The sequence below is a fragment of the Dendropsophus ebraccatus genome, chromosome 5 (assembly GCF_027789765.1).
Source record: "Dendropsophus ebraccatus isolate aDenEbr1 chromosome 5, aDenEbr1.pat, whole genome shotgun sequence".
NCBI classification, from domain to species: domain Eukaryota; kingdom Metazoa; phylum Chordata; class Amphibia; order Anura; family Hylidae; genus Dendropsophus; species Dendropsophus ebraccatus.
Window position 1 is genome coordinate 60,248,616 of NC_091458.1, and position 22,251 is coordinate 60,270,866.

The window sequence follows — 22,251 nt, forward strand, 5'->3', positions numbered from 1 at the left end:
CCTGACCAAGCTTGGGGCGCTGTTACCAGCCAGCTTTCAATCAATTAAAGATAGAGGGGCAAACAAGGAGGTGTTACGGCCTCCAGCAATTCAGCGGCTTTGACACTTGGCATAGAAAAATAAAAAGCATTTTTCTATGTTCTGGAGGCATGGACTGATATATGCTAATACATGAAAGGTATCATGTGTCTCCTTGGCTTAGCAGCCATCTAACAGTGTCGGCAGTTTGGAGCATCTCGTAATGAATGGGGGTGAACTGGTTAAGGATATTTACCATTGTACTGTCTTTTGTATCAATAGGTTCATTGCATTAGTACAGAATTTACTATGAGAAAGCATGGGGGTGAGAAAGGTGTACCTTTCCGAATCCAAATTGATACTTTCAAAGAGAATGAGAGTGGAGAGTATACAGAGCACCTACACTCAGCCAGCTGTCAGATCAAAGTGTTCAAGGTAAGTTAGTTTTTGTACCCTGCAGCTACTAAAGAGAACATTTACATCTCTTTGGTGTGTTTCGTGTTTGCTGCTTTGAGAACATTTAAATGACAACTTTGGGCAGAAATCTGTATGTATCCAATTTACATATCCTTTACATTGCTATAATAAGGCAGTGTTGTGTGTCTTCTGCTCTTGTTTATCGAGGGAAAGTCTTTTAGGGTGCCAGATGTACACCTTTGCTACCAATATATTCTAGCAATTTATTATTTCCCTCTTTAGGGTGCATTCACATGTGCAGTTCCGTAGCAGATTCGGTGTCACAGATCTGAAGATGCAGATTTGCTTTGAATCTGCAACTTCAAATGTGCTGTGTGAACGCACCCTTAGATCAGATAATACGTCTGCTTGTACTCAAAATAGGCCGAAATTCCAGACAATAATTTGGGCTTTTCTTTTGAAAGGGACAATTGCTAGGATATGGAATTTCTTTGATTGTTGGAGGTCTAACCTCTGATCTTGAGAAAGAAAGGGTCAGGGGGCTTATACAGCAATACAGACTTCTCCCTTACCGTGCCCAGCCTGTGCAGGGGACCTGAAGCACATCTCTATTCAAGTCAGTTGGGCTGCGAGTGCTGCTGTGCAATAAAAAACAAAGAAGGGGCTGCACTGCTAAGCTTGTGCCGCTAGAAATATGCCAATGGTTTATGAGATGGCTATACCCCATTAAGGCAATTACTTTCATTGACGTGTTTTTTTAGGTGAGGTTCACACAGGGCCGATTTGCTGCAGAGAAGTTCTGCAGGCAGTCTGCAGGGTGATCTGTAAGGCAAATCTTGATATTTTATGAACTTGTCTGTTCATTATGCAAAAAGGTAAAGCAAAATTGTAGATTTTGCGGTTGGTCTCTGGGTTATTCACAGGAAGGCTTTTCCATGTGGAAAATCTGTAATTAAATGTGCAAACAATACGCAACGGAAACGGACATACTGGTAAAGTTCTGCAGGATGTCAGCGAGATGTGTAAAACAACTAAAACAGCAAATGTGGATTCTACATCCCATTCTCTGATTTTAAGATGCTTTAGAGAATTGGGGAATGATCCTTTAAGTGTTATTGCTGAATGGTGGGCAAAAAGACCCTGTGGATTTCTATCCAATTTAATTCAAAGAGAAAACAAATGTTATACTTAAGTGGTCACCCTTTGCTCTGATCACGTTTATGGGCTCAACTATCTCTGCACACAATAGCTCATTCTAGGAATTTCGGCAATCTGAATGGCAACAACTGGTTTGACTGCTATTCTGCTACAGACTCTCTCCTCTTGCCAGACCTCAGCTTGTTGTGCCTCAGGTAGTTTCCTTCATTTAAATATAGATGGCAATTCTCCCAGTTGTGAAACCTCAGCTACTCTTGGCTTGTAGTAAATGGATTCTATATACGAGAATCTGTAAGAAGAGCCTATCTTCCACCAGCCAATGCTTCATTTATGCTATAGCAAAGTGGCAGTGGCTTACCAAGTTTCTTGGGTGTGTTCAGAAGAATCTTGTCTAATATGTAATTTTCAGGCAGTAAAGTCCTTGACATGACCTTGAATACGGATCTCTGTAGAAAGAAAGAGCTAGCATTGCTTTATTGCTTCAAGGTTTAAGTGTGATAGTGCCCCCCCCCTTTGTCAGTAGACAAATAGACACTAAATAAGTAGACAAGGCCCCATATAGATGTTACAGGAAAAAAATGCTATAAACTCTCATGTTAGATGTATTTTTATGATAATTAAAGGGAAAAGAATAAGCATATTGGAATGTCCAATAAAATGTCATATGCCATTGCAGAAATGAGGAGCATGGCACTTGCCAAATACACTTGTGGCTTCTTTATTGAGGCAAAAGGCCAACACATAGTGGAAGTTACAGCCAACGGCCATTTCACATTCTGGCTTGATGCCTTTTCAAGGTCTTTGAGCTCAGTTGATCCACCATATGCTACTAAAGTAGGTGTGTGAATGAGGCCTCAGTAATGGCTTATACCTATCTATTTTTGTCAGAAGTTCTTTAGGCTGACAGCATTAAAATACCAACCTCATATCCAAGTCATTGGCAGGCTGCAAGCTGTCTTCTCTGAAAGTAAGGGTGGCCATACACGGTTAGCTGAATGTTCATGTGTACTCTGTGAGGAGGGGAAGGGTAAGCCACAGCCAGACAGCTCAAGCTGTGGTGTATCTCTGTAGACAATAGGGTCAGGCCTTAACCCCTTAACGACATCGGGCGTACCCATACGCCCCCGCAGGGTGGGCTTTAACGCAAATGGGCGTATAGGTACGCCCGATGTTTCCCCGCGTGGTTAACACCCCCTGTGCTTACGATCGCCGCTATAGGCTGATCAATTCAGATCAGCCAATAGCGGCGATCGGAACCTTTCCGGGTCATCGATGACCCGGAAAAAAATGGCGGTCGGTGCTGTCCGAGGACTGCACCGACCGCCATTACTGTAAAAAGTAATGGTGGTCACCGTGCCACCGGCCCGATCGCCGTGAACGACCGGCCGGCCGTTCACGGCGATCGGGCCGGTGGCACGGCGATCAGAGTCCCACAAAATAGTAAATACCTGCCCTGGACCCCTCAGCTAGGTAGCCGAGGGGTCCAGAGCAGGTATTTGTACATTACGCACCTGTCCCGGGCTCCTGATCGGCGTCTTCCGGGTTCGCGGCGTCCTCGTCTTCGTTCGGGTCTTCGGCTTCCTCCGTGACGCCACGTTCGGCTTCTCTCGGCTATTTTCGGCTCCAGCGTCGGCTTTTTCCGTATTTTGCGCTCTGCTGCCCTCTAGCGGCTGATATGTGTAATACACTTATCAGCAGCTACAGGGATGTTCAGAATGTAGAAAAAGTTTTTTGTTTTTTTTTTTCAAAATTTTTTTTTTTTCTATTTCCCGCACCCTATCGCCGCTGAGTGTTGATCAGCATCGCACGAAAGTGCGCTGCTAATCAGCAACTCCTCCTTTTTGGCGTAGGGTGTTTTTTTTCTATATTCTACTGCCACGGTCTGCTTATAAGTGCCGCACAAGTGCGGCATTTATCAGCAACTCCTTTGTTGGCGTAGGTTTTTTTTTTTATACTTACTGTAAAAAAACAGTACATTACACCACACTACATTGAATAAAGTTTGACACTACACCACTACATACCCCATATACCAATCCCCATATAAAGATGGCCCCCAGGGTGTTTTCGGCGTCAGGGGGATACGTTATTGCCTCCGACACCGAAACAGCCAGTGAGGATGAATGGGGGGATCCTTCTTTCCTCCATTCATCCTCATCATCCAGTGACGTGTCTGGGGGTAGCGTAGCGTACACTGCCCCCCAGACACGTCTTTTCCGCCAGTACCGTCCCAATAAGAGATCACGGTATGGCGTAAAATTCTACAAACTGTGTGAGCGTACCTCAGGGTACACTTACAGATTTAGGGTACGTGCACACTGCGGAATGGCAAAGGATAACTCTTTGTGCATTCCGCAGCTGGCACCCGCCGGCGGACTGATGCGGGCGCATGTCTCCACCCGTGTCATAGACTCCATGTTATGCATGGGCGGATTCCATCGTCCGTCCAAAGAATGAACACGTTGGACGGAGAGCGGAATCCGCCCATGCATAGAATGGAGTCTGACACGGACGGAGACGTGCGCCTGCATTAGTCAGCTGGCGGGTGCCAGCTGCGGAATGCACGAAGGGTTATCTGTCGCGATTCCGCAGTGTGCACGTACCCTTAGAGTATATGTAGGAAGGGACACCCGAATCCAGCCCCAGATGCCCCCTCCCCCCCCCCATCCTCGGAACAAGTGGGAAGATCGTCCGGGAACTGATCTTCCCACTGCTGGATAAAGGTCACCACCTGTACGGGGATAACTTTTATACCAGCGCCCCCTCTTCTGGTCCCTCGCTGCCCTGTAGCTTCCGGCACGATCCGAACATATCAGAAGCAGTAATAAAGCCCTAATGTTTAGCAGCCATGGAGCGGACCCAGCGCTTCTGGATATGAAGGACCCCGTATCGCACCAGGACAACATTTTCCAGGTGACGTCCCCCACACTGGAGAACAGGAGACCCCAGAAGAAGTGTAGAGTGTGGCGTAACAGGGGGATCAGAAAGGACGCCATTTTCCAGTGTGATGCCTGTCCTGATCCCCCCCGGCCTCTGCATACTGGATCGCTCCAAGGCGCACCACACGTCATTGGAGTTCTACATTATCTAAATTCTGTCCCTTATTCCTATTTCAGGGGTCACGTTGATCCAGGGATTATTCTGATCGCCATTATGGAGTCGGGAAGGAATTTTCCCCTGTGATGAGGCTACTGTCTGCCTCACGAGGGGTTTTTGCCTTCCTCTGGATCAACACAGGTTGAATTTGATGGACACCTGTCATTTCCAACCTTATAAACTAATAATTGCCCTAATACCCCCAAATAAATTCGAATTGTCCCTTTTCCCCAGCTAAGTAGGTATGACCCCCATTCCCATTAGAGGATGCCATGATGCAATTACAAAGCCTCTGTGCGGCCAGGACAGTAGAAACCCCCCACAAGTGACCCCATTCTGGAAACTACACCCGATAAGGAATCTAACAAGGGGGGCAGCAGGGATATGGCCCCCTGGTGACGGCCACATTTGGGACGTGAAAATGAAAAAAATTGTGTTTTTTATTTTCTCGGCACATGTTCTACGTAAGTGCCCGTCACCAGTGGGGTCCATATCCTCACTGCACCCCTTGTTAGATTCCTTATGGGGTGTAGTTCCCAGAATGGAGTCACTTGTCGGGGGTTTCTACTGTCCTGGCAGCACAGGAGCTTTGTAATTGCGACATGGCCTCTATCCTCCATTCCAGCCTCTAAATGGCGCTCTGTCCCTTTGGTGACTTGCCCTGTGCCCACATGGCACATTATGCCCACATGTGGGGTATTTTCGTACTCAGGGGAAACTACCCTACACGTTTTGTGTTCATTTTCTTTTTTAACCCCTTGTGGAAATGGAAAAAAATCAAGGCTAGACCAACATTTAGTGTAATTTTTGTAAATTTTTTACTCTAAATCATTAATCTTGTCATGATTTTTTCATTTTCACAAGGGGGTTAAAAGATAAAAAAAAACATTTAATGTGTAGCGCAATTTCTCCTGAGTACGGAAATACCCCACATGTGTACATAAAGCGCCATGCGGGTGCAGGGTAAGCCTCCGAAGGGACGGAGCGCCATTTGGTTTTTGAAGGCTGGATTTGGATGGAATGGATTTCGAGGGGCCATGTTGCATTCAAAAGGCCCCTGTGTTGCCAAGACAGTTGAAACCCCCCACAAGTGACCCCATTATGGAAACTGCACCCCTCAGGGAATGTAACAAGGGGTGTAGTGAGCATATGGACCCCACTGGTGACGGGCACAAATGTGGAACAATGTGGCGTGAAAATGAAATATTACATTTTTTACACTATAATGTTGGTTTAGCCTTGAATTTATCATTTTCACAAGGGGTTAAAAGAGGAAAAAAAAACAATGTGTAGAGCAATTTCCCCCGAGTCCGTAAATACCCCACATGTGAACATAAAGCGCCATGTGGGCGCAGGGCAAGCCTCCCAAGGGAAGGAGCGCCATTTGGATTTTGGAGGTTGGATTTGGCTAGAATGGATGATGAACGCCATGTCGCATTTACAGAGCCCTCGTGCTGCCAAAACACTGGAAACCCCCCACAAGTGACCCCATTCTGGAAACTGCACCCCTCAAGGAATCTAACAAGGGGTGCAGTGAGGATATGGACCCCTTGATGACGGGCACATTTGTGCCATGAAAGTGAAAAAATGAAATTTTTTACTTTTACGTCACATTGTTCCACATTTGTGCCCGTCACCAGTGGGGTCCATATGCTCACTGCCCCCCTTGTTAGATTCCTTGAGGGGTGTAGTTTCCAGAATGGGGTCACTTGTGGGGGATTTCCAGTGTCTTGGCAGCACGAGGGCTCTGTAAATGCGACATGGCGCTTGAAATCCTTTTCAGTGAAATTCAGCTTCCAAAAGCCAATTGGCGCTCCTTCCCTTTGGAGGCTCGTCCTGCGCCCCCTTGGCACTTTATCGCCACATGTGGGGTATTTCCGTACTCGGGAGAAACTGCGCTACACATTTTGTGTCTTTTTTTGCCTCTTATCCCTTTAAGAAAATGAAAAATTGAAGGCTAGAACAACGTTTTAGTGTAAAAAAATAAATTTTTCTTTTTTCACGCCATATTGTTCGGAAAATCTGTGAAGCACCTGTGGGGTCCAGATGCTCACTGCACCCCTTGTTACATTCCTTGAGGGGTGTAGTTTTCTAAATGGTGTCCCTTTAGGGGTGTTTTTTAGGTTTTGGCACCCCAGAGCCTCTGCCAACCTGAAGTGGTACAGTCAAAAATGACCAAATATAACGGAGGCGTTGAAAATCACTAGGCGCTCCCTTATATCTGAGGCTTGTGGTTGCGTCAAATAGTGCAATAGGGTCACATATGGGGTATTTCTATAAACTGCAGAAACGGGACAATAATTATTGGGGTGCATTTCTCTGGTAATAGGTTTATAATTATGAAAAATATTGGATTACAATAAAATTTCTGCACAGAAAATTAAAATTTTTACATTCCTTACACACTTAGCTTTTATTTCTGAGTCCCCTAAAGGGTTAAAACACTTTCTGGATATGCTTTTGCAGAGTTTGGGGGGTGCAGTTTCTGAAATGGGGTGCTTTGTGGGGCTTTCTAACATACAGGCCCCTCAAATACACTTTAAACCTGAACAGGTCCCTAAAAATATCTGATTTTGAAATTTTACTGAAAATTTGGAAATTTGCTGCTAATGTTTTAAGCTTCCTATTGTCTAAAAAAAATGAAAGATAGTTTAATAAATGCTGCCAACATAAAGTAGACATGTTGCTAATGCTATTTAATATATAATTTATGTGGTATAACCACTTTCTGTATAAGCAAAAAAGTTTCAAAGTTGGAAAAATGCATTTTTTCACATTTTTTCACATTATTTGGGTTTTTTTCATAAAGATTTGTTATGAGTATCGACTCCAATTTACCAGAAATGTAAAGTACAATATGTCACGAGAAAAGAATCTCAGAATCAGCCGGATAGGTAAAAGCATCCCGAAGTTATTAATGACTAAAGTGACACAGGTCATATTCATAAAATTTGTCTCTGTCATTAAGGCCATTTCAGGCTCTGTCCTTAAGGGGTTAAAAATCTAAACTGTCTGCCCCCTTGGTAAAGTGTCTGAAATGTCTGCCAGGGGGACTGATCTCTCAAAAGCCCTTTGTAAAACTTTGACTGCATTACATTAATTTGTCCATAATTGCAATCTGCAAAATTTAGGGCCCATTCATTTCTGTTAAGCTATTTACACTATCCATAGTTTCTAAAAAAAAAAAAAAAAAATATATATATATACATACATACATACATACATACATAAAATATATAATATCATGTCCTCCTAGTGGGTCACACAATTACAGGACAGTTAGCCAATAGAAGTCTATGGGACTTACATTTCTTGTGGACATATGGATGTAACGCAAAAAATACAACTTCCCATTTTTGCTGATCTGTAAAAAATATGGATTGCAGTTGCACTACAGATGTGTGAGTGAGGCCTAAGGGAGACTTCCCTTAGTCACCATATCAAGGCAATGGGGCCAATGTTGCAAGGATAAATCTATATTGAGGTCAGAATCCCAGGGAGCAATGTTGTCTCAGTGAGGGATTTAATATACCTATTATATTAGGTCACGGCACCTGGGGGAGAAGGCCAGGGAAGGCATTTTAGGGTGTGTTTGCAGTCACGTATGCCATATTTGTATCGCCTTCCTTATATATCCACATAATTCAACCCTCGTATCATGTCAGGGAAATTGTAACTTTTTATTATGGGGAAGAATTGAAGTCTTGCAGTGATTTTTTTTTTTTTTAATATGGACACACCATGTTTTGTCACTGTGAAGGACACCTTTCATTTTGCAACCTTCTTAATAGAACACGTATGAGGTAGCAGTTGTTATACTTTCACTTTACATTCATACAGTCGCTGCATGTCTAACACCAGTGCCTGTTGCTTTAAGAACTTTCTGTGCGTGTCTTAAGTTTAAGATATTTGTACTCCTGAGGGCTGCAGCGACCTTGGGTCAAGGACAGTGTTAGCAGTTCCTTGAGGAATTCATTTGGCGTGCCTGGAGTTATTAATTTAAAGCGTGTGTGTTAATTTAGTTGCTTTACAGATCCTAACGCTGTGAACCAGCTTTGGAAATGATTTCAACCATTGAGCCTACTTACAATTTCCTAAGCTGCAGGGCTGACAAACCTGATCACTAACTTTGCATTAAAATGAATTTACAAAAAAATAAACAGTCACTGTATCAATGTATTCTGGATTATCAAATAGTCAGGGACGTAATCAAATTCCCGATGTAAACATCCATACTTATTTAGTCCATAAAAGACTATATTTACATGTATATACCGAGAGGGCTGTCACTGCTGCCCCATCTAGTTGTTGTCCTCAATTGTTTTCTTAACAGCAATACTATCAATAGAAGAAATTGTAGTGTTTAATGGTATTTTGCTTTAACACTCTTGTAGCCTAAAGGAGCAGACCGAAAACAGAAAACCGACCGAGAAAAGATGGAAAAACGAACACCACAGGAGAAGGAGAAATATCAGCCTTCCTACGAGACCACTATTTTAACAGAGGTGAATGGCCTATTGTTTCCTATACAGCAATATTGCCACAGTGCTGTTCCAGTTCATTAGCATTCAGCATCCAAAGACAGGAAAGATATTGGGAGTGTTAAGCCAAAGGCCGTCTAATGGATTTTTATGGCCCTAAAGATTGGTACATTGGTTAGGTTCAACAAAGAACAAGTTTTGCTAATAAATCACCTAAACTACTTTGAGGGGAAGGCTATAACTAACCACACAGTGAAACATAGATAATCAACACTATACAGAATTTGCCCACAAACAATGTTTCATATTGCCTCAACCCCAAGTTATCATGGTAATCCCTGTTAGGTCTCTGTGGCCATCTGACCATATTGGAGAATGTGTCATCAGAAAATGACTTACTGTTTTAATGTCTTTGGTGACATTTTTCCTAATTTTTAATTTTTTCAATTTTTTTTCTCTCACCACTGGGGATAAAACAAAGCTGCCACTTCCTGTCTGTGGTGATAAGAGGAGGCTGCTGTAAAGTAATCTGTACAGCATTACAGCATCATGTAACACCAGTAGATAGAGGAGGCAATAGCACTAGCTGTAATGTTTCACATTCTCATTACGAGGACAGACTGTCTTTTGTCATCTGAGTCTTGCTGTAAAGCATGTTACTAAATGCTGTTAAAAATGCTAAATGCTGTTGTTCTGTGCACCTGGTACACGCATGAAATTGATAACCAGTTCCCTCCACTTTACAATCAATTATGGGCTATCATAATGGCAGCCATAGAGATTTTTTTTTTTTTTTTTTTACAAATAAAATAGAGATGAGCGAATCGGGTTCGGGTTCGAGTCCATCCCAACCCGAACCATCGGCATTTGATTAGCAAGGGCTGCTGAACTTGGATAAAGCCCTAAGCTTGTCTGGAAAACATGGATACAGCCAATGACTATATCCAAGTTTTCCACATAGCCTTAGGGCTGTATCCAACTTCAGCAGCCACCGCTAATCAAATGCCGAAAGTTCGGGTTCGGATCGACTCGAGCATGCTCCAGGTTTGCTCATCTCTAATAATGAAGTTATACTTTCTGTATCAGTTCTTCAGAATCTGTTTGCTGTCATTCATTGTTTATTTCAGTTTCATAAAAATCTGTCCCAGTCCTGTGATGATGGTGCCCAGGATTTGTATCCCTCGGGTGTAAATGTCCATGAGCAATTGATAAAGGAATGGCTCCAATTGTGAAAATGTTTTTCATTGTATTGGATCTCTGTTGTTTACAGTGCTCTCCGTGGCCTGAGATCACATATGTCCCAAATGCTCCCTCCCCTGGATTTAACAGTTCCCACAATAGTTTTACAATTGGCGAAGGGTAAGTTGTCTCCTGCTTTTCTTCCAAAAAAAACTATGCTGTAAAGGAGAAACTGTTAGATTGGAAATATATGCTAATATAAAAACATATATATCTATATCCTATAGTTACAATGTGGATTGTAGGATTCATATACCCACAGTTCACAGTATTCCCCTCTATGCCTACTATGTGCTGTAGTGCTATCATAGAATAATTAGAGAGAAAACTACCTGCACCAAAGACTTGCTTTAGTTTTACATGGCCAGACCCACATGTGTTAGAAGTTTTTACACCTCATTTGACAAGGGGACATGGTATATCTGGAAGTGGCCATTTTGGTGCACATTTTTGTACACATACTCTACACACTTTTTGTAAGACTTACAGTAATGTTCATGATAAGGCACTTACTGGGAATGTCCTCACTGTTTGCCTGTTTATTATAACTATGCTGCTCCACCGCCACATGGTCCTCGATCGGTCTCCAAGTATAGATGATGAAGCAGTCTGCTTTCACACCACTGTTGCCCGATCATCGAGCTTTGTAATCTGCTCAGTAAGCGAGCATCGATCTAGCCCTAACAACCTGAGCCACTATTTAGTCTAAGTTTCCACTGTTTAGGAATTGTACAGTTTTATTGATCATCCCCAGTAGATTTATTTATTGTCGGTCTTTAAGCCTTCTCGAGTTCTGTAATACTGTTTCATGATCGCTTTATGGCAAATACCACACATCCTGCTCCAATTATGGAATACTTTTGGTCAGTAATAGAACAACTTAAATAGAATGTACCATCAGGTACAATCTTTAAAATCGCACATGAGTCGAACGGCGCCGGCATTGGGAAGCCTGATGGTACATTCTCTTTAAGAAAATTACTGTGGCTGCATGTTAAAAAATGTCTATTTTTTACGTTTTTATTTAAATGTTGGCTTATGGAATGTTATTTATCAGTGATGGCCAGATCTACTTTCAGTAATCTACAAGGAAAGCTTTTTGTTTTCTAGTAATGGTTCTCCAAATCACCAACCTGAACCCCCCGCCCCCATCATTGATGTAAGTGCGGGAATGACCTCTGTTCAGGTACTTATTTTTTTTTTCTACTATTTTATTATTCCTACCCTTGTACGCTGCATCAGTGGTACAGTGTAGTTTCAAAATTGAGACCTTTTAATGCTGTGCCTTTGTCCAAGCCTATGTGTAGTCCAGTAGCACCATTGTGTAGGCCTTATATAATGCCATTACAAGGTTGGATTGCTCACGCAGAACAGCAGGACTGCTAGCTTGCTGATGATAAAATAAAGAAGCTTTGTTTTTTTTACTGTAATACATAGTCATATGAAAAAGTTTGGGTCCCCCTATTAATCATTTTTAGTTATCAAAATTTGGGTTTTTGCAACAGCTATTTCAGTTTGATATATCTAATAACTGATGGACACAGTAATATTTCAGGATTGAAATGAGGTTTATTGTACAGAAAATGCGATATGCATTCAAACAAAATTTGACAGGTGCAAAAGTATGGGTACCCTTATCATTTTCTTGATTTGAATACTCCTAACTACTTATTACTGACTTGGGGAGCATTTACACAGAGCGATTTATCTGACAGTTTTTTTTTTAAGCCAAAGCCAGGAATGGATTTGAAAATAGGAGAAATCTCAGTCTTTCCTTTATGACCTGTTCTCTGTTTATAGTCTGTTCCTGGCTTTGGCTTCCAAGATCTGTCAGATAAATCTTTCTGTTTAAATGCACCATTACTGAAGCACTAAATTGGTTTGGTAACCTCATTGAGCTTTGAACTTCATAGCCAGGTGTATTCAATCATGAGAACAGGTATTTAAGGTGGCCATTTGCAAGTTGTTCTCCTATTTGAATCTCCTCTGAAGAGTGGCATCATGGACTCCTCAAAACAACTCTCAAATGATCTGAAAACAAAGATTGTTGTTCAAGGTAAGGGTTCAAAAAGTTGTCTCAGAGATTAAACCTGTCAGTTTCCACTGTGAGGAACATAGTAAGAGAATGGAAGACCACATGGACAGTTCTTGTTAAAGGAAACCAATTACATGAAAAATCAATATAAAGGCAATAATCTGTGCTTATACCCCCTCTAACACACTTCCCACACATGTATCTACAGCAGCTGTCCCTGCCCCACACACCCCAAAATCACACTTTGATCTTGTCCCCGCTGTATGCAAATCCCAGGAAGGTAGTCATGTGGGCGTTTGTTCAGATCAAGTAGTCACGGCCTCGGGGGGCGGGGTATCGCTGTAATCACGCCTCTATGGGCGTCATACACAGCCCCTGTCACTGCTGCATCATCATAGGGGGCGGGGCCTGGGACTGTGTAACTGAGATACAGCACAGCGGCTGCCTATCCTCCCTGCACTGTGTATGTGTGACCCGGCCTCTCATACAGGCTGCTGCTGCTGTACTCAGCCTCTCTGTATGAAGGATCTTAGCCCAGCTGAAGCCAGCACAAGCCACAGCAGTGTTATTCTTTTGCTGGTGGTTACACAAGGGTTACAATCCTTCATTTCGGGACGCTCCTATCCCCCCTCTCCCCTCTCCTTCCACATGTGCTTTTGTGCTGCACCATGTCCTGTGACAGCAGCGGCCCCCTCCTCTCCTATGACCCGTCCTCCTCCTGTGTGGCTGCGGCACTCCTCTTATCTCCCTCTCTGACAGCATCGCTGGATGTCAGGGAGAGAGACAGACCGGCACCAGAGGGGGGATAGGAGCGTCCTGGAATGAAGGATTGTAACCCTTGTGTAGCCACCAGCAAAAGAATAACACTGCTGTGGCTTGTGCTGGCTACAGCGGGGACAAGATCAAAGTGTGATTTTGGGGTGTGTGGGGCAGGGACAGCTGCTATAGATACATGTGTGGGAAGTGTGTTAGAGGGGGTATAAGCACATATTATTGCCTTCATATCGATTTTTCATGTGATTGGTTCCCTTTAAGCCCAGAAGTGGCAGGCCAAGAAAAATATCAGAAAGACGGAGAAGAAGAATGGTGAGAACAGTCAAGGACAATCCACAGACCACCTCCAAAGACCGGCAGCATCATCTTGCTGCAAATGGTGTCACTGTGTATTGGTCAACAATACAGCGCACTTTGTACAAGGAGAAGCTGTATGGGAGAGTGATGAGAAATAAGCCGTTTCTGCAAGCACGCCACACAAGTCGCCTGAGCTATGGAAAAGCACATTTGGACAAGCCAGTGTCATTTTGGAAGAAGGTCCTGTGGACTGATAAAACAAAGATTAAGTTGTTTGGTCATACAAAAAGGCGTTATGCATGGCGGCCCAAAAAAAACACACAGCATTCCAAGAAAAACACTTGCTACCCACTGAAAAATTTGGTGGAGGTTCCATCATGCTTAGGGGCTGTGTGGCCAATGCCGGCACCGGGAATCTTCTTAAAGTTGAGGGTCGCATGGATTCCACTCGGTATCTGCAGATTCTTGAGAATAATGTTCAAGAATCAGTGACGAAGTTGAAGTTATGTCGGGAATGAATATTTTAGCAAGACAATGATCCAAAACACCACTCCAAATCTACTCTGTCCTTGTTGCTCTGAACAATGCCTATGTTCTGGAATGGCCCTCCCAGTCCCCAGACCTGAATATCATTGAATATTGGTGGGATGATTTGAAGCGGGCTGTCCATGCTCGGCAGACCATAAAACTTAACTGGAATTGTTTTGTTAGGGGAATGGTCAAAAATACCATCATCCAGGATTCAGGAACTCATTCAAACCTACAGGAAGTGACTAGAGGCTGTGATTTTTGCAAAAGGAGGATCTACTAAATAATATTGTCTCTTTTCTGTTGAGGTGCCCATACTTTTGCACCTGTCAAATTTAGTTTGAATGCATATCGCACATTTTCTGTTAGTACAATAAACCTCATTTCAGTCCTAAAATATTGTGTCCATCAGTTATTAGATGTATCAAACTGAAATAGCTGTTGCAAAAAACCAAATTTTGATAACTAAAAATTAAGATTAATAGGGGTGCCCAAACTTTTTCATATGACTGTATGTGGACAAAGATCTTTCTTCTGTTAAAGGAGAAGTCCGTCCGTTTTTAAAATCTGGCAGCCCGCAGTGGGGAATTTTGATCACGAGTATGAAGTTACCTCTCCCCATGGTGAGCGGCTGGATCAACTTCGGGACCATTGCCGGGCTCCAGAATCTCCGGCGCTGACACATCATGACCTGGCTGTTGGACTGGGCGCTCTACGGGTCAGTGACTGGGGCGGGACGCTGCTCCAGTCACTGGATTTTAAATACGGCTGGACTTTCCCTTTTAAGAAATGTTTTCTGTTTAGTACTGTAGGTTATTTCTTTAACTCAAATATGTAGTATTGGTTGAGCCCCTACCACTAGGGATGGTCTGAACCTGAACCCTCCGCAATGATTCCCGCTGTCTGCCCTCTCCGTGCACCGGGGGCGGATCCAGCGGGAGGACCGCCTGGAAAACTGGGATACAGCCATAGGCTGTATCCCAGTTTTCCAGGCGGTCCTCCCACTGTATCCGCCCGCTGCACGGAGCGGGCAGACAGCGGGAATCCGATTTCGAGCGTTCGGGTTCAGCCGAACACGAACCTCGGCGGGTTCGGACCATCCCTACCTACCACCCCCTAATATATTTACATGTGTAAGAGATTCTAGTACCCCTTGTGTATTTACAGGTACTGTTTATAGCAGGATTACAATCCTGATGTTTGGTTAAAAGCATATTCCAGAGACTTAATTTTATATTTTAGGGTGCCTTTACACGTACCGTATCGCTGCGTATTTAACGCTGCGTTTTTATCACCGCGTGTTTGGTGCGATTTTTACATGCGAGTTTTGATTTTCACATGATTTTCATGTAAAAATCAAAACTCGCATGTAAAAATCGCAGCGATACAAACGCAGCGATACAAACGCAGCGATACAAACGCAGCGATACAAACGCAGCGATACAAACGCAGCGATACAAACGCAGCGATACAAACGCAGCGATACAAACGCAGCGATACAAACGCAGCGATACAAACGCAGCGATACAAACGCAGCGATACAAACGCAGCGATACAAACGCAGCGATACAAACGCAGCGATACAAACGCAGCGATACAAACGCAGCGATACAAACGCAGCGATACAAACGCAGCGATACAAACGCAGCGATACAAACGCAGCGATACAAACGCAGCGATACAAACGCAGCGATACAAACGCAGCGATACAAACGCAGCGATACAAACGCAGCGATACAAACGCAGCGATACAAACGCAGCGATACAAACGCAGCGATACAAACGCAGCGATACAAACGCAGCGATACAAACGCAGCGATACAAACGCAGCGATACAAACGCAGCGATACAAACGCAGCGATACAAACGCAGCGATACAAACGCAGCGATACAAACGCAGCGATACAAACGCAGCGATACAAACGCAGCGATACAAACGCAGCGATACAAACGCAGCGATACAAACGCAGCGATACAAACGCAGCGATACAAACGCAGCGATACAAACGCAGCGATACAAACGCAGCGATACAAACGCAGCGATACAAACGCAGCGATACAAACGCAGCGATACAAACGCAGCGATACAAACGCAGCGATACAAACGCAGCGATACAAACGCAGCGATACAAACGCAGCGATACAAACGCAGCGATACAAACGCAGCGATACAAACGCAGCGATACGGTACGTGTGAAGGCACCCTAAAGGGGTTAAAGCTGGGATGATAAAAGAAATAACTGTACTCGCCTGTCTTTGATCCCCCACCAGTGCCGCTTCTTGCTTTCCTCTTAATAAATAGTACATGCCTGCTCAACCAATTAGCCAATGGTCAGTTGAATGTGCATTTCCCTTATTTTGAGGGGAGAGCAGGAAGAGCTAGACACCAGAGACCAACACAGTTGAGGCATCAGTAGCAGAGGAGTACAGTTTTTGCTTTTGTTTTTTTTTCCCCCTATATCATCTTGCCCTGAGCCCTTTTAAATATAAAATTAACTCTAGAATATACCTATCGCTAGTCTAAAACTGTATGGGCCTGATCGCTTTAACCTTTTTAAAAGTGGGTTTATTATTTGTCTCATCTTCGCCAACTGGTCAGAAACATTTTGTTTAAGCAGCTAAATACCAGTCCCCATGCCCTAGTAGTGTTCATGTGTAAGAATTGCTAATCTTTCCTCTGCCTTGTAGGGCACAGCTTGGCAGAATGTGTCCAGAGAAGCAGGCACGCATACTGTACATGTATGTATTTATGTATGTGTCTGTATACTTAGACGCCAGCATTGTTGGGGCTGTTGGGGCTTTGCTCAGTTCTGTGCTTAAATACTAGTCTAGGTTATTGGACACATATTGCATATTACATTCAGCAAGAACCGGTAAGGCGTCTGTCACACACAGCATTTTTTTCCTCAGTGTTTTTTTTTTGGTTGGTTAAATACAACTGCAGTTTTTAATTCAAAGCCAGAAGCACATGTAGTAGAAGTCCTTTCATTAGATTTTCCATTCCTTCTGAATTCTTTCACAAATCCGTAAAAAAATATGGACAGATGCGGACCCATTCATTTCTATGGCCCCATACACACATCTGTACCTTGTCCCATGCACACGTCCGCACAAAAAATGCTGGTGAGCCATAATATGACCCGCATCTGCACCGATCCCCTTTCTTGAATGAAGGGGTCCGAGCCCCCTTAAAAAGGTTGCTGACATCTGCGGTCCTGTCTGTACTTGAGGGTCCGCTGCTATGGGCTGGACCACGGATATGTGAATGTGGCCTTAGTATTGGCTTAAAAGGGGTACTCGCTGGGAAAACATTTTTTTCAAATGAACTGGTGTCAGAAATTTATACAAATTTAGTCAATTCTATTAATAAATGTCAATCCTTCAAGTAGTTATCTCTACAGGAAGTGGTGTATATTTTCCAGCAATGGTGCTCATTGTTGCCACCTCTCTCCGTGTAGCAAATCCTCCTAGAAAACCTCTCCTGTTCCTGAGACAAACAGCAGTGGCAGCAGTGAGCACCATATCAGGCGGGAAAGAGAGCACCCCCCAATTTTAAAGCAAATGGCAGCTGATGACTACTTAAAGGATTGAGACTTTGTAATGGATATAATTTACAAATTTCTCTTACTTTCTGACCAGTTAATTTGAAAAAAAGAAAAAGGGGAGTGCTCCTTTAAAGCTTGCAGTGTTAGTATAAAAATAAAAAATGCTGTGAGAGACTGCAGCCTAAAGGTGTTACACACAAGAACCTCATTGCAGGTTACAGTCTTCTAGAAGAGGAAATGCCCTTCTCAGTGAGACACTGATTTGTTACCTAATGTACAGAATGGAGTTTTGTGGAGCTCTCTTTATGCATTTCTCTTGTAGAACCTCTTGCCTACATCAACCCCTCAGGAGGCACAACAGTGGCTACATAGAAATAGATTTGCTGCATTCTCGCGGCTATTCACAAATTTCTCAGGTAACTCCCTAGGAGAAAAAGTGTAAATGCAGTGCTGTTTCACATTCCCTCAACCTGCAACCTACTTTCTCTCCCTCCCCAGCTCCATATACTAGTGTATACTAATCTCCCACATGGGTGAAAATGGCTGAGCATGGAAAAATATTGCATTCTGTGTAGAAAGGCAAACATTGAAATGATCCTAAGGCTGCTTCTATTGTAAGCAAAGGCGACTCCTGTAGGTCGTAGCTGCCCGAACACTGGCCACATTTTCCCCCTGTACCTAGAATTGAAGGGAACTGTAAAGCAGATGACATTGGTTTTCAGAATACACCAGGAAATGTCATGCTCAGCACTTCCTGCAGCATATAGGGTACAGCAGGACTTGCTGTACCCTATATGCTGGACATCCTACAACATGTGATAAGAATGGCACTCTATTTTAATTTACTCTAGCTTTGTGCTGCAGCTCTGAGCTGGTGGCAGCAGCATGTCATATGTACAATGACAGCATATTCTGCTTGTATAAGACCAGAACCACAGAGAGTAATACATCTACTGAACAGATTAGCAAATGCATAACATTTTATTTATTTATTCATTCATTCATTTTACTACAGCCTACAGTCTGTATCCAGTAGATGGGCATATTTTGTATTTTAATAGGAACAGTCCTTTTTATCCTTTCCTTTCTAGAGTTCAGCATCCAGTGACTATCCATTTGGTCTACCTTTGCTTTGAGAGAAAATAACCCAATAGTTTTCTTGTGCTCAGCTTTTTTTCCCCCTTAGTATACACAGTCATGGAGCTATCCAGCTTTGGGATACACATTTGCTTAGCAGATCCAACCAAATCTCTTTCTACACTTCTAGACTTTATATTCTCTTGTTTTATTTCTGTGTTAAGCCTCACAAACCACAGCACTTTATTTTATTCTATTTTTGTGTCCGTTCTTCCTCGGGCTTAGGCTGGCGAGTTAACAATAGTTGTGCTACAGGGATAATATTCTGGTTGTACTACTGGAAATTGTTCCTTACTGTTAGGAGAAATTCCCTGTGCAACATTAAGGCCGCTTATGTAGAAAGAAAAGCTAGGCCTAGGAAGACATGCGTCTGCTGCACAGAGGTCACCCTTACTCTATCCTTTCAAGTGTGATATGATTTTCCTAGTTACAATTTAGTTGCATGCAGTTTAGAGGGGACAGTTCCACTTTGCCGCGGAATGCCGTTAGCCTCCCGCTTATAATGGGAGTCTATGGGAGGCGCGCGCTCCTGCTCTGTAGGCGCTGAAGAATGAACATGTCTAACGGCATTCCGCGGTGGACAATTCCGTTGCGGAATTCCGCTACCTTTGCTCAGTGGGAACGGGGCCTAAGCTTGCTATACATGGACAGATGGCTCTTGGACAGTGAATGTCTGAGATGTCCCAACTCTGCTGGGAGAAATGTTGCCTGCCACTGATCATCAGAAGTGATGATCGGAATTCTACATGGCACAATTATTGGTCATCTCCTCCATGTGTGCCCACCTTCCAAAACCTTAATTATCAAGGTGCAGATATTTGGGAGGTTGTTTGTCACTAGAATGAGGGAAATACTTAACTTCCCTGTTATCGTTCAGAGGAAGTACTTACACAAAGGACAGAGTAGCAAGCCAATAGGATGGAGAGCTCCACATTGCCAGACTTCTATATACATGAGTTTAGGTGTGAGAGATTATCCTCCTAGGGGTTGTCACAACCCTTTTTGCCCCCCTTAGGGCCCTATTACACCGGCAGATTATCTGACAGATTTTTTTAAGCCAAAGCCAGGAATGGATTTGAAAAGAGGAGAAATCTCAGTCTTTCCTTTTATTACTTGTTTTCTGTGTATAGTCCATTCCTGGGTTTGGCTCAAAAAAATCTGTCAGATAATCTGTTGGTGTAATGGGACTGTTAGTGGGACTGTTGGAAACAATTGACAGATTACAAAAGTAACAAAAGAAAAAGGGATAGTCACTGGACAACCCCTTTAATAAAACATAAGAAATAAAGGTATGGGATCTGTTATGTGGAATGCCTGAAATATATAAAAATATCCTTAATAAACCCAGCATCCTAAATGCATTTCATGGGGATACTAGGTGGCGTTGTATAAACTCATGACCTAACCAACCAGTGGCATAGTTTTAGGTTGTCTTGGTTTATTTATGGATTTTTAGACCTTTTTGTATAGATTTTAGGAGTTGTACATTATGGATCCTTTACCTTTTTACCACTTAAATTGAGGACCTGTACTGAGATTTGTAGCCACAGATGATGCTAAGCCAACATAACATTTTCCGTTTGTTTCAGGTGCAGATTTATTAAAGCTTACCAGGGATGATGTAATTCAGATCTGTGGACCTGCTGATGGGATCCGGCTCTTTAATGCACTGAAAGGAAGGTGAGCGGGTGTCCTTGTACCTTTTTTAGAGTGTTTTTTTTTCTATAGTTATAACTTCACAGAAACTTAAGGTACTTGGCAGTATGTGGTTTGAGCCTATGTCTTTTTGTCATATGGTACCTATCTGTAAATAGTGCTAAGAAACTGGACTGGAAAGGCCTTGTAACTGGGAAATCAGTGCAGCTTTTTAATGATAGCGTGTTACTGCCTAGCAGGAATTTTTTATTTTTTGCCCGGACTCTTTAGCATTGCAGGGGTCATCAAGTTCCGCTTTCTCTTCATACTAAAGTCAGCCATTGGCATATTTAGTGTTAAAAAAGTCATTCTGTTTTCAAAATGTGCTCCAATTCCCTGGACGTGTTTGGAGCATAAAGGGAAATCAAACAGCTTCCATGATTAACACAGCGTGTACTTATTGACATAAGAGGGTACAGAAGAGCCATGTTTCGACCCTTACGTCTTAAAAAGGTACAAATCCGCTTAGTACAACCGTGTATCCAGTGATACATGGAAAACCCTGTGCAGGTAAATCTATGAGGTCAAATCAGGCCTAATGTGATCCTGTACAATACATACTCCAAACTCTGTGCTCGGTCTTATAGCTGCACACACTGTGCTCTGACATTCACATCTCGCAACCAGTACATCTATGATGGCGCAGTGGTTTTGTTTAGATAATCTTTGTGACAACTATTGGGCCTCTTCGCTCAGATTTTTTATTGGGTCACATCACATTGCCAGTGACATCAAGCTCTCTCGCTCTACAGACAGAGAGAGCCCCGCTCCGGTGTCTGGATACCCCTGCAGGGATTTCTCCTTCTCTCTTGCTAGATGCATGTAAACCCTGGTGAATACAGTTCTATGCTATTGATTGATTGATTGATTTATGTATTGTACAGGATCCCGTTAGGCCTGATCTGACCTCATACATATTTACCTGCACAGGGTTTTCCACATAGTGTCGTTGGCCCGAGAGAGCTTTATGTCTATATTTTGATTTTTGTTTCATTGTTTACCAGTGTCACTGGATACACTGTTGTACTAACCAGATTTGTACCCATTTTTTACCTACTTTTTTTTTTAATTAATGATTCGCCTCCCTACTTCCCATTCCCTCACCCCATAGCTTGTGGTTTTTCTGTTGCACATATACTGTATACCTTCACTGTATGCCTATATTGTATACCTGACAAAGAGGGTCGAAGCAAAATGCTCTTCTGTACTTTCATGTAAGTAAATTCATGATATGCTGTTGGATTTCCCTTTGTGCTACAAGTTTATAGTGCCTACAACAAGGATTGTGGGCCAACCAGCGTGCATCCACTTCAATTTGATTGTGTGGCCAGCATTGGATACTCCATTAAGGTGCTATTAGACTTTCACTTTGTTGGACATGTTTGGAGTCAGAGTCCTAGGAGACCACAGAGTCACTTCACAGAATTCTCCAGAAAATTGAAGACTTCTCCAAGGCTAAATAAACTGATGACCAGTTCATTAGATTAGAGGAAATGTACTGCAGGTTAGTTTGTATATCATGAAATCCTCTGTTCTCTCTACTTACTAGGGTGGTACGGCCAAGGCTCACAATTTATGTCTGCCAAGAGTCACAGCAGCTAAGGGAGCATCAGCAGCAGAAACATGAGAATGGGGAGCAAGGAAACGGTGCTTTTTATGGTAACTACTAAATGAATTCTATGATGGTGCTGAGATGACGAAGTGCCAATGTCAGTTATTTGCTACAGTGCAAGTGTTAATATGGCATAGCTTCTAGCCATTTTGACAGTTTTTTTTTTTTTGTTTTTTTTTAGTACAGTAAATGACATACACTTATAGCATTAGGTTACTT

At 42.9% G+C, this 22,251-nt stretch overlaps 1 protein-coding gene across 2 annotated transcripts in view; it reads left to right on the top strand.

Annotated features, from left to right (window-relative positions):
- Positions 1-22,251, top strand: part of TFCP2 (transcription factor CP2) — a 61,474-nt gene that overhangs the window by 27,107 nt on the left and 12,116 nt on the right. Inside the window, exons 6-13 of one of the 2 annotated variants that reach the window (XM_069970314.1) lie at positions 301-453; positions 9,084-9,194; positions 10,441-10,529; positions 11,520-11,595; positions 16,732-16,782; positions 17,911-18,004; positions 20,315-20,405; positions 21,970-22,079. In XM_069970314.1, coding sequence (XP_069826415.1) covers positions 301-453; positions 9,084-9,194; positions 10,441-10,529; positions 11,520-11,595; positions 16,732-16,782; positions 17,911-18,004; positions 20,315-20,405; positions 21,970-22,079 — 775 coding nt within the window. The remainder of the gene's footprint in view (positions 1-300; positions 454-9,083; positions 9,195-10,440; positions 10,530-11,519; positions 11,596-16,731; positions 16,783-17,910; positions 18,005-20,314; positions 20,406-21,969; positions 22,080-22,251) is intronic. The other variant, XM_069970316.1, reaches the window with a different exon arrangement.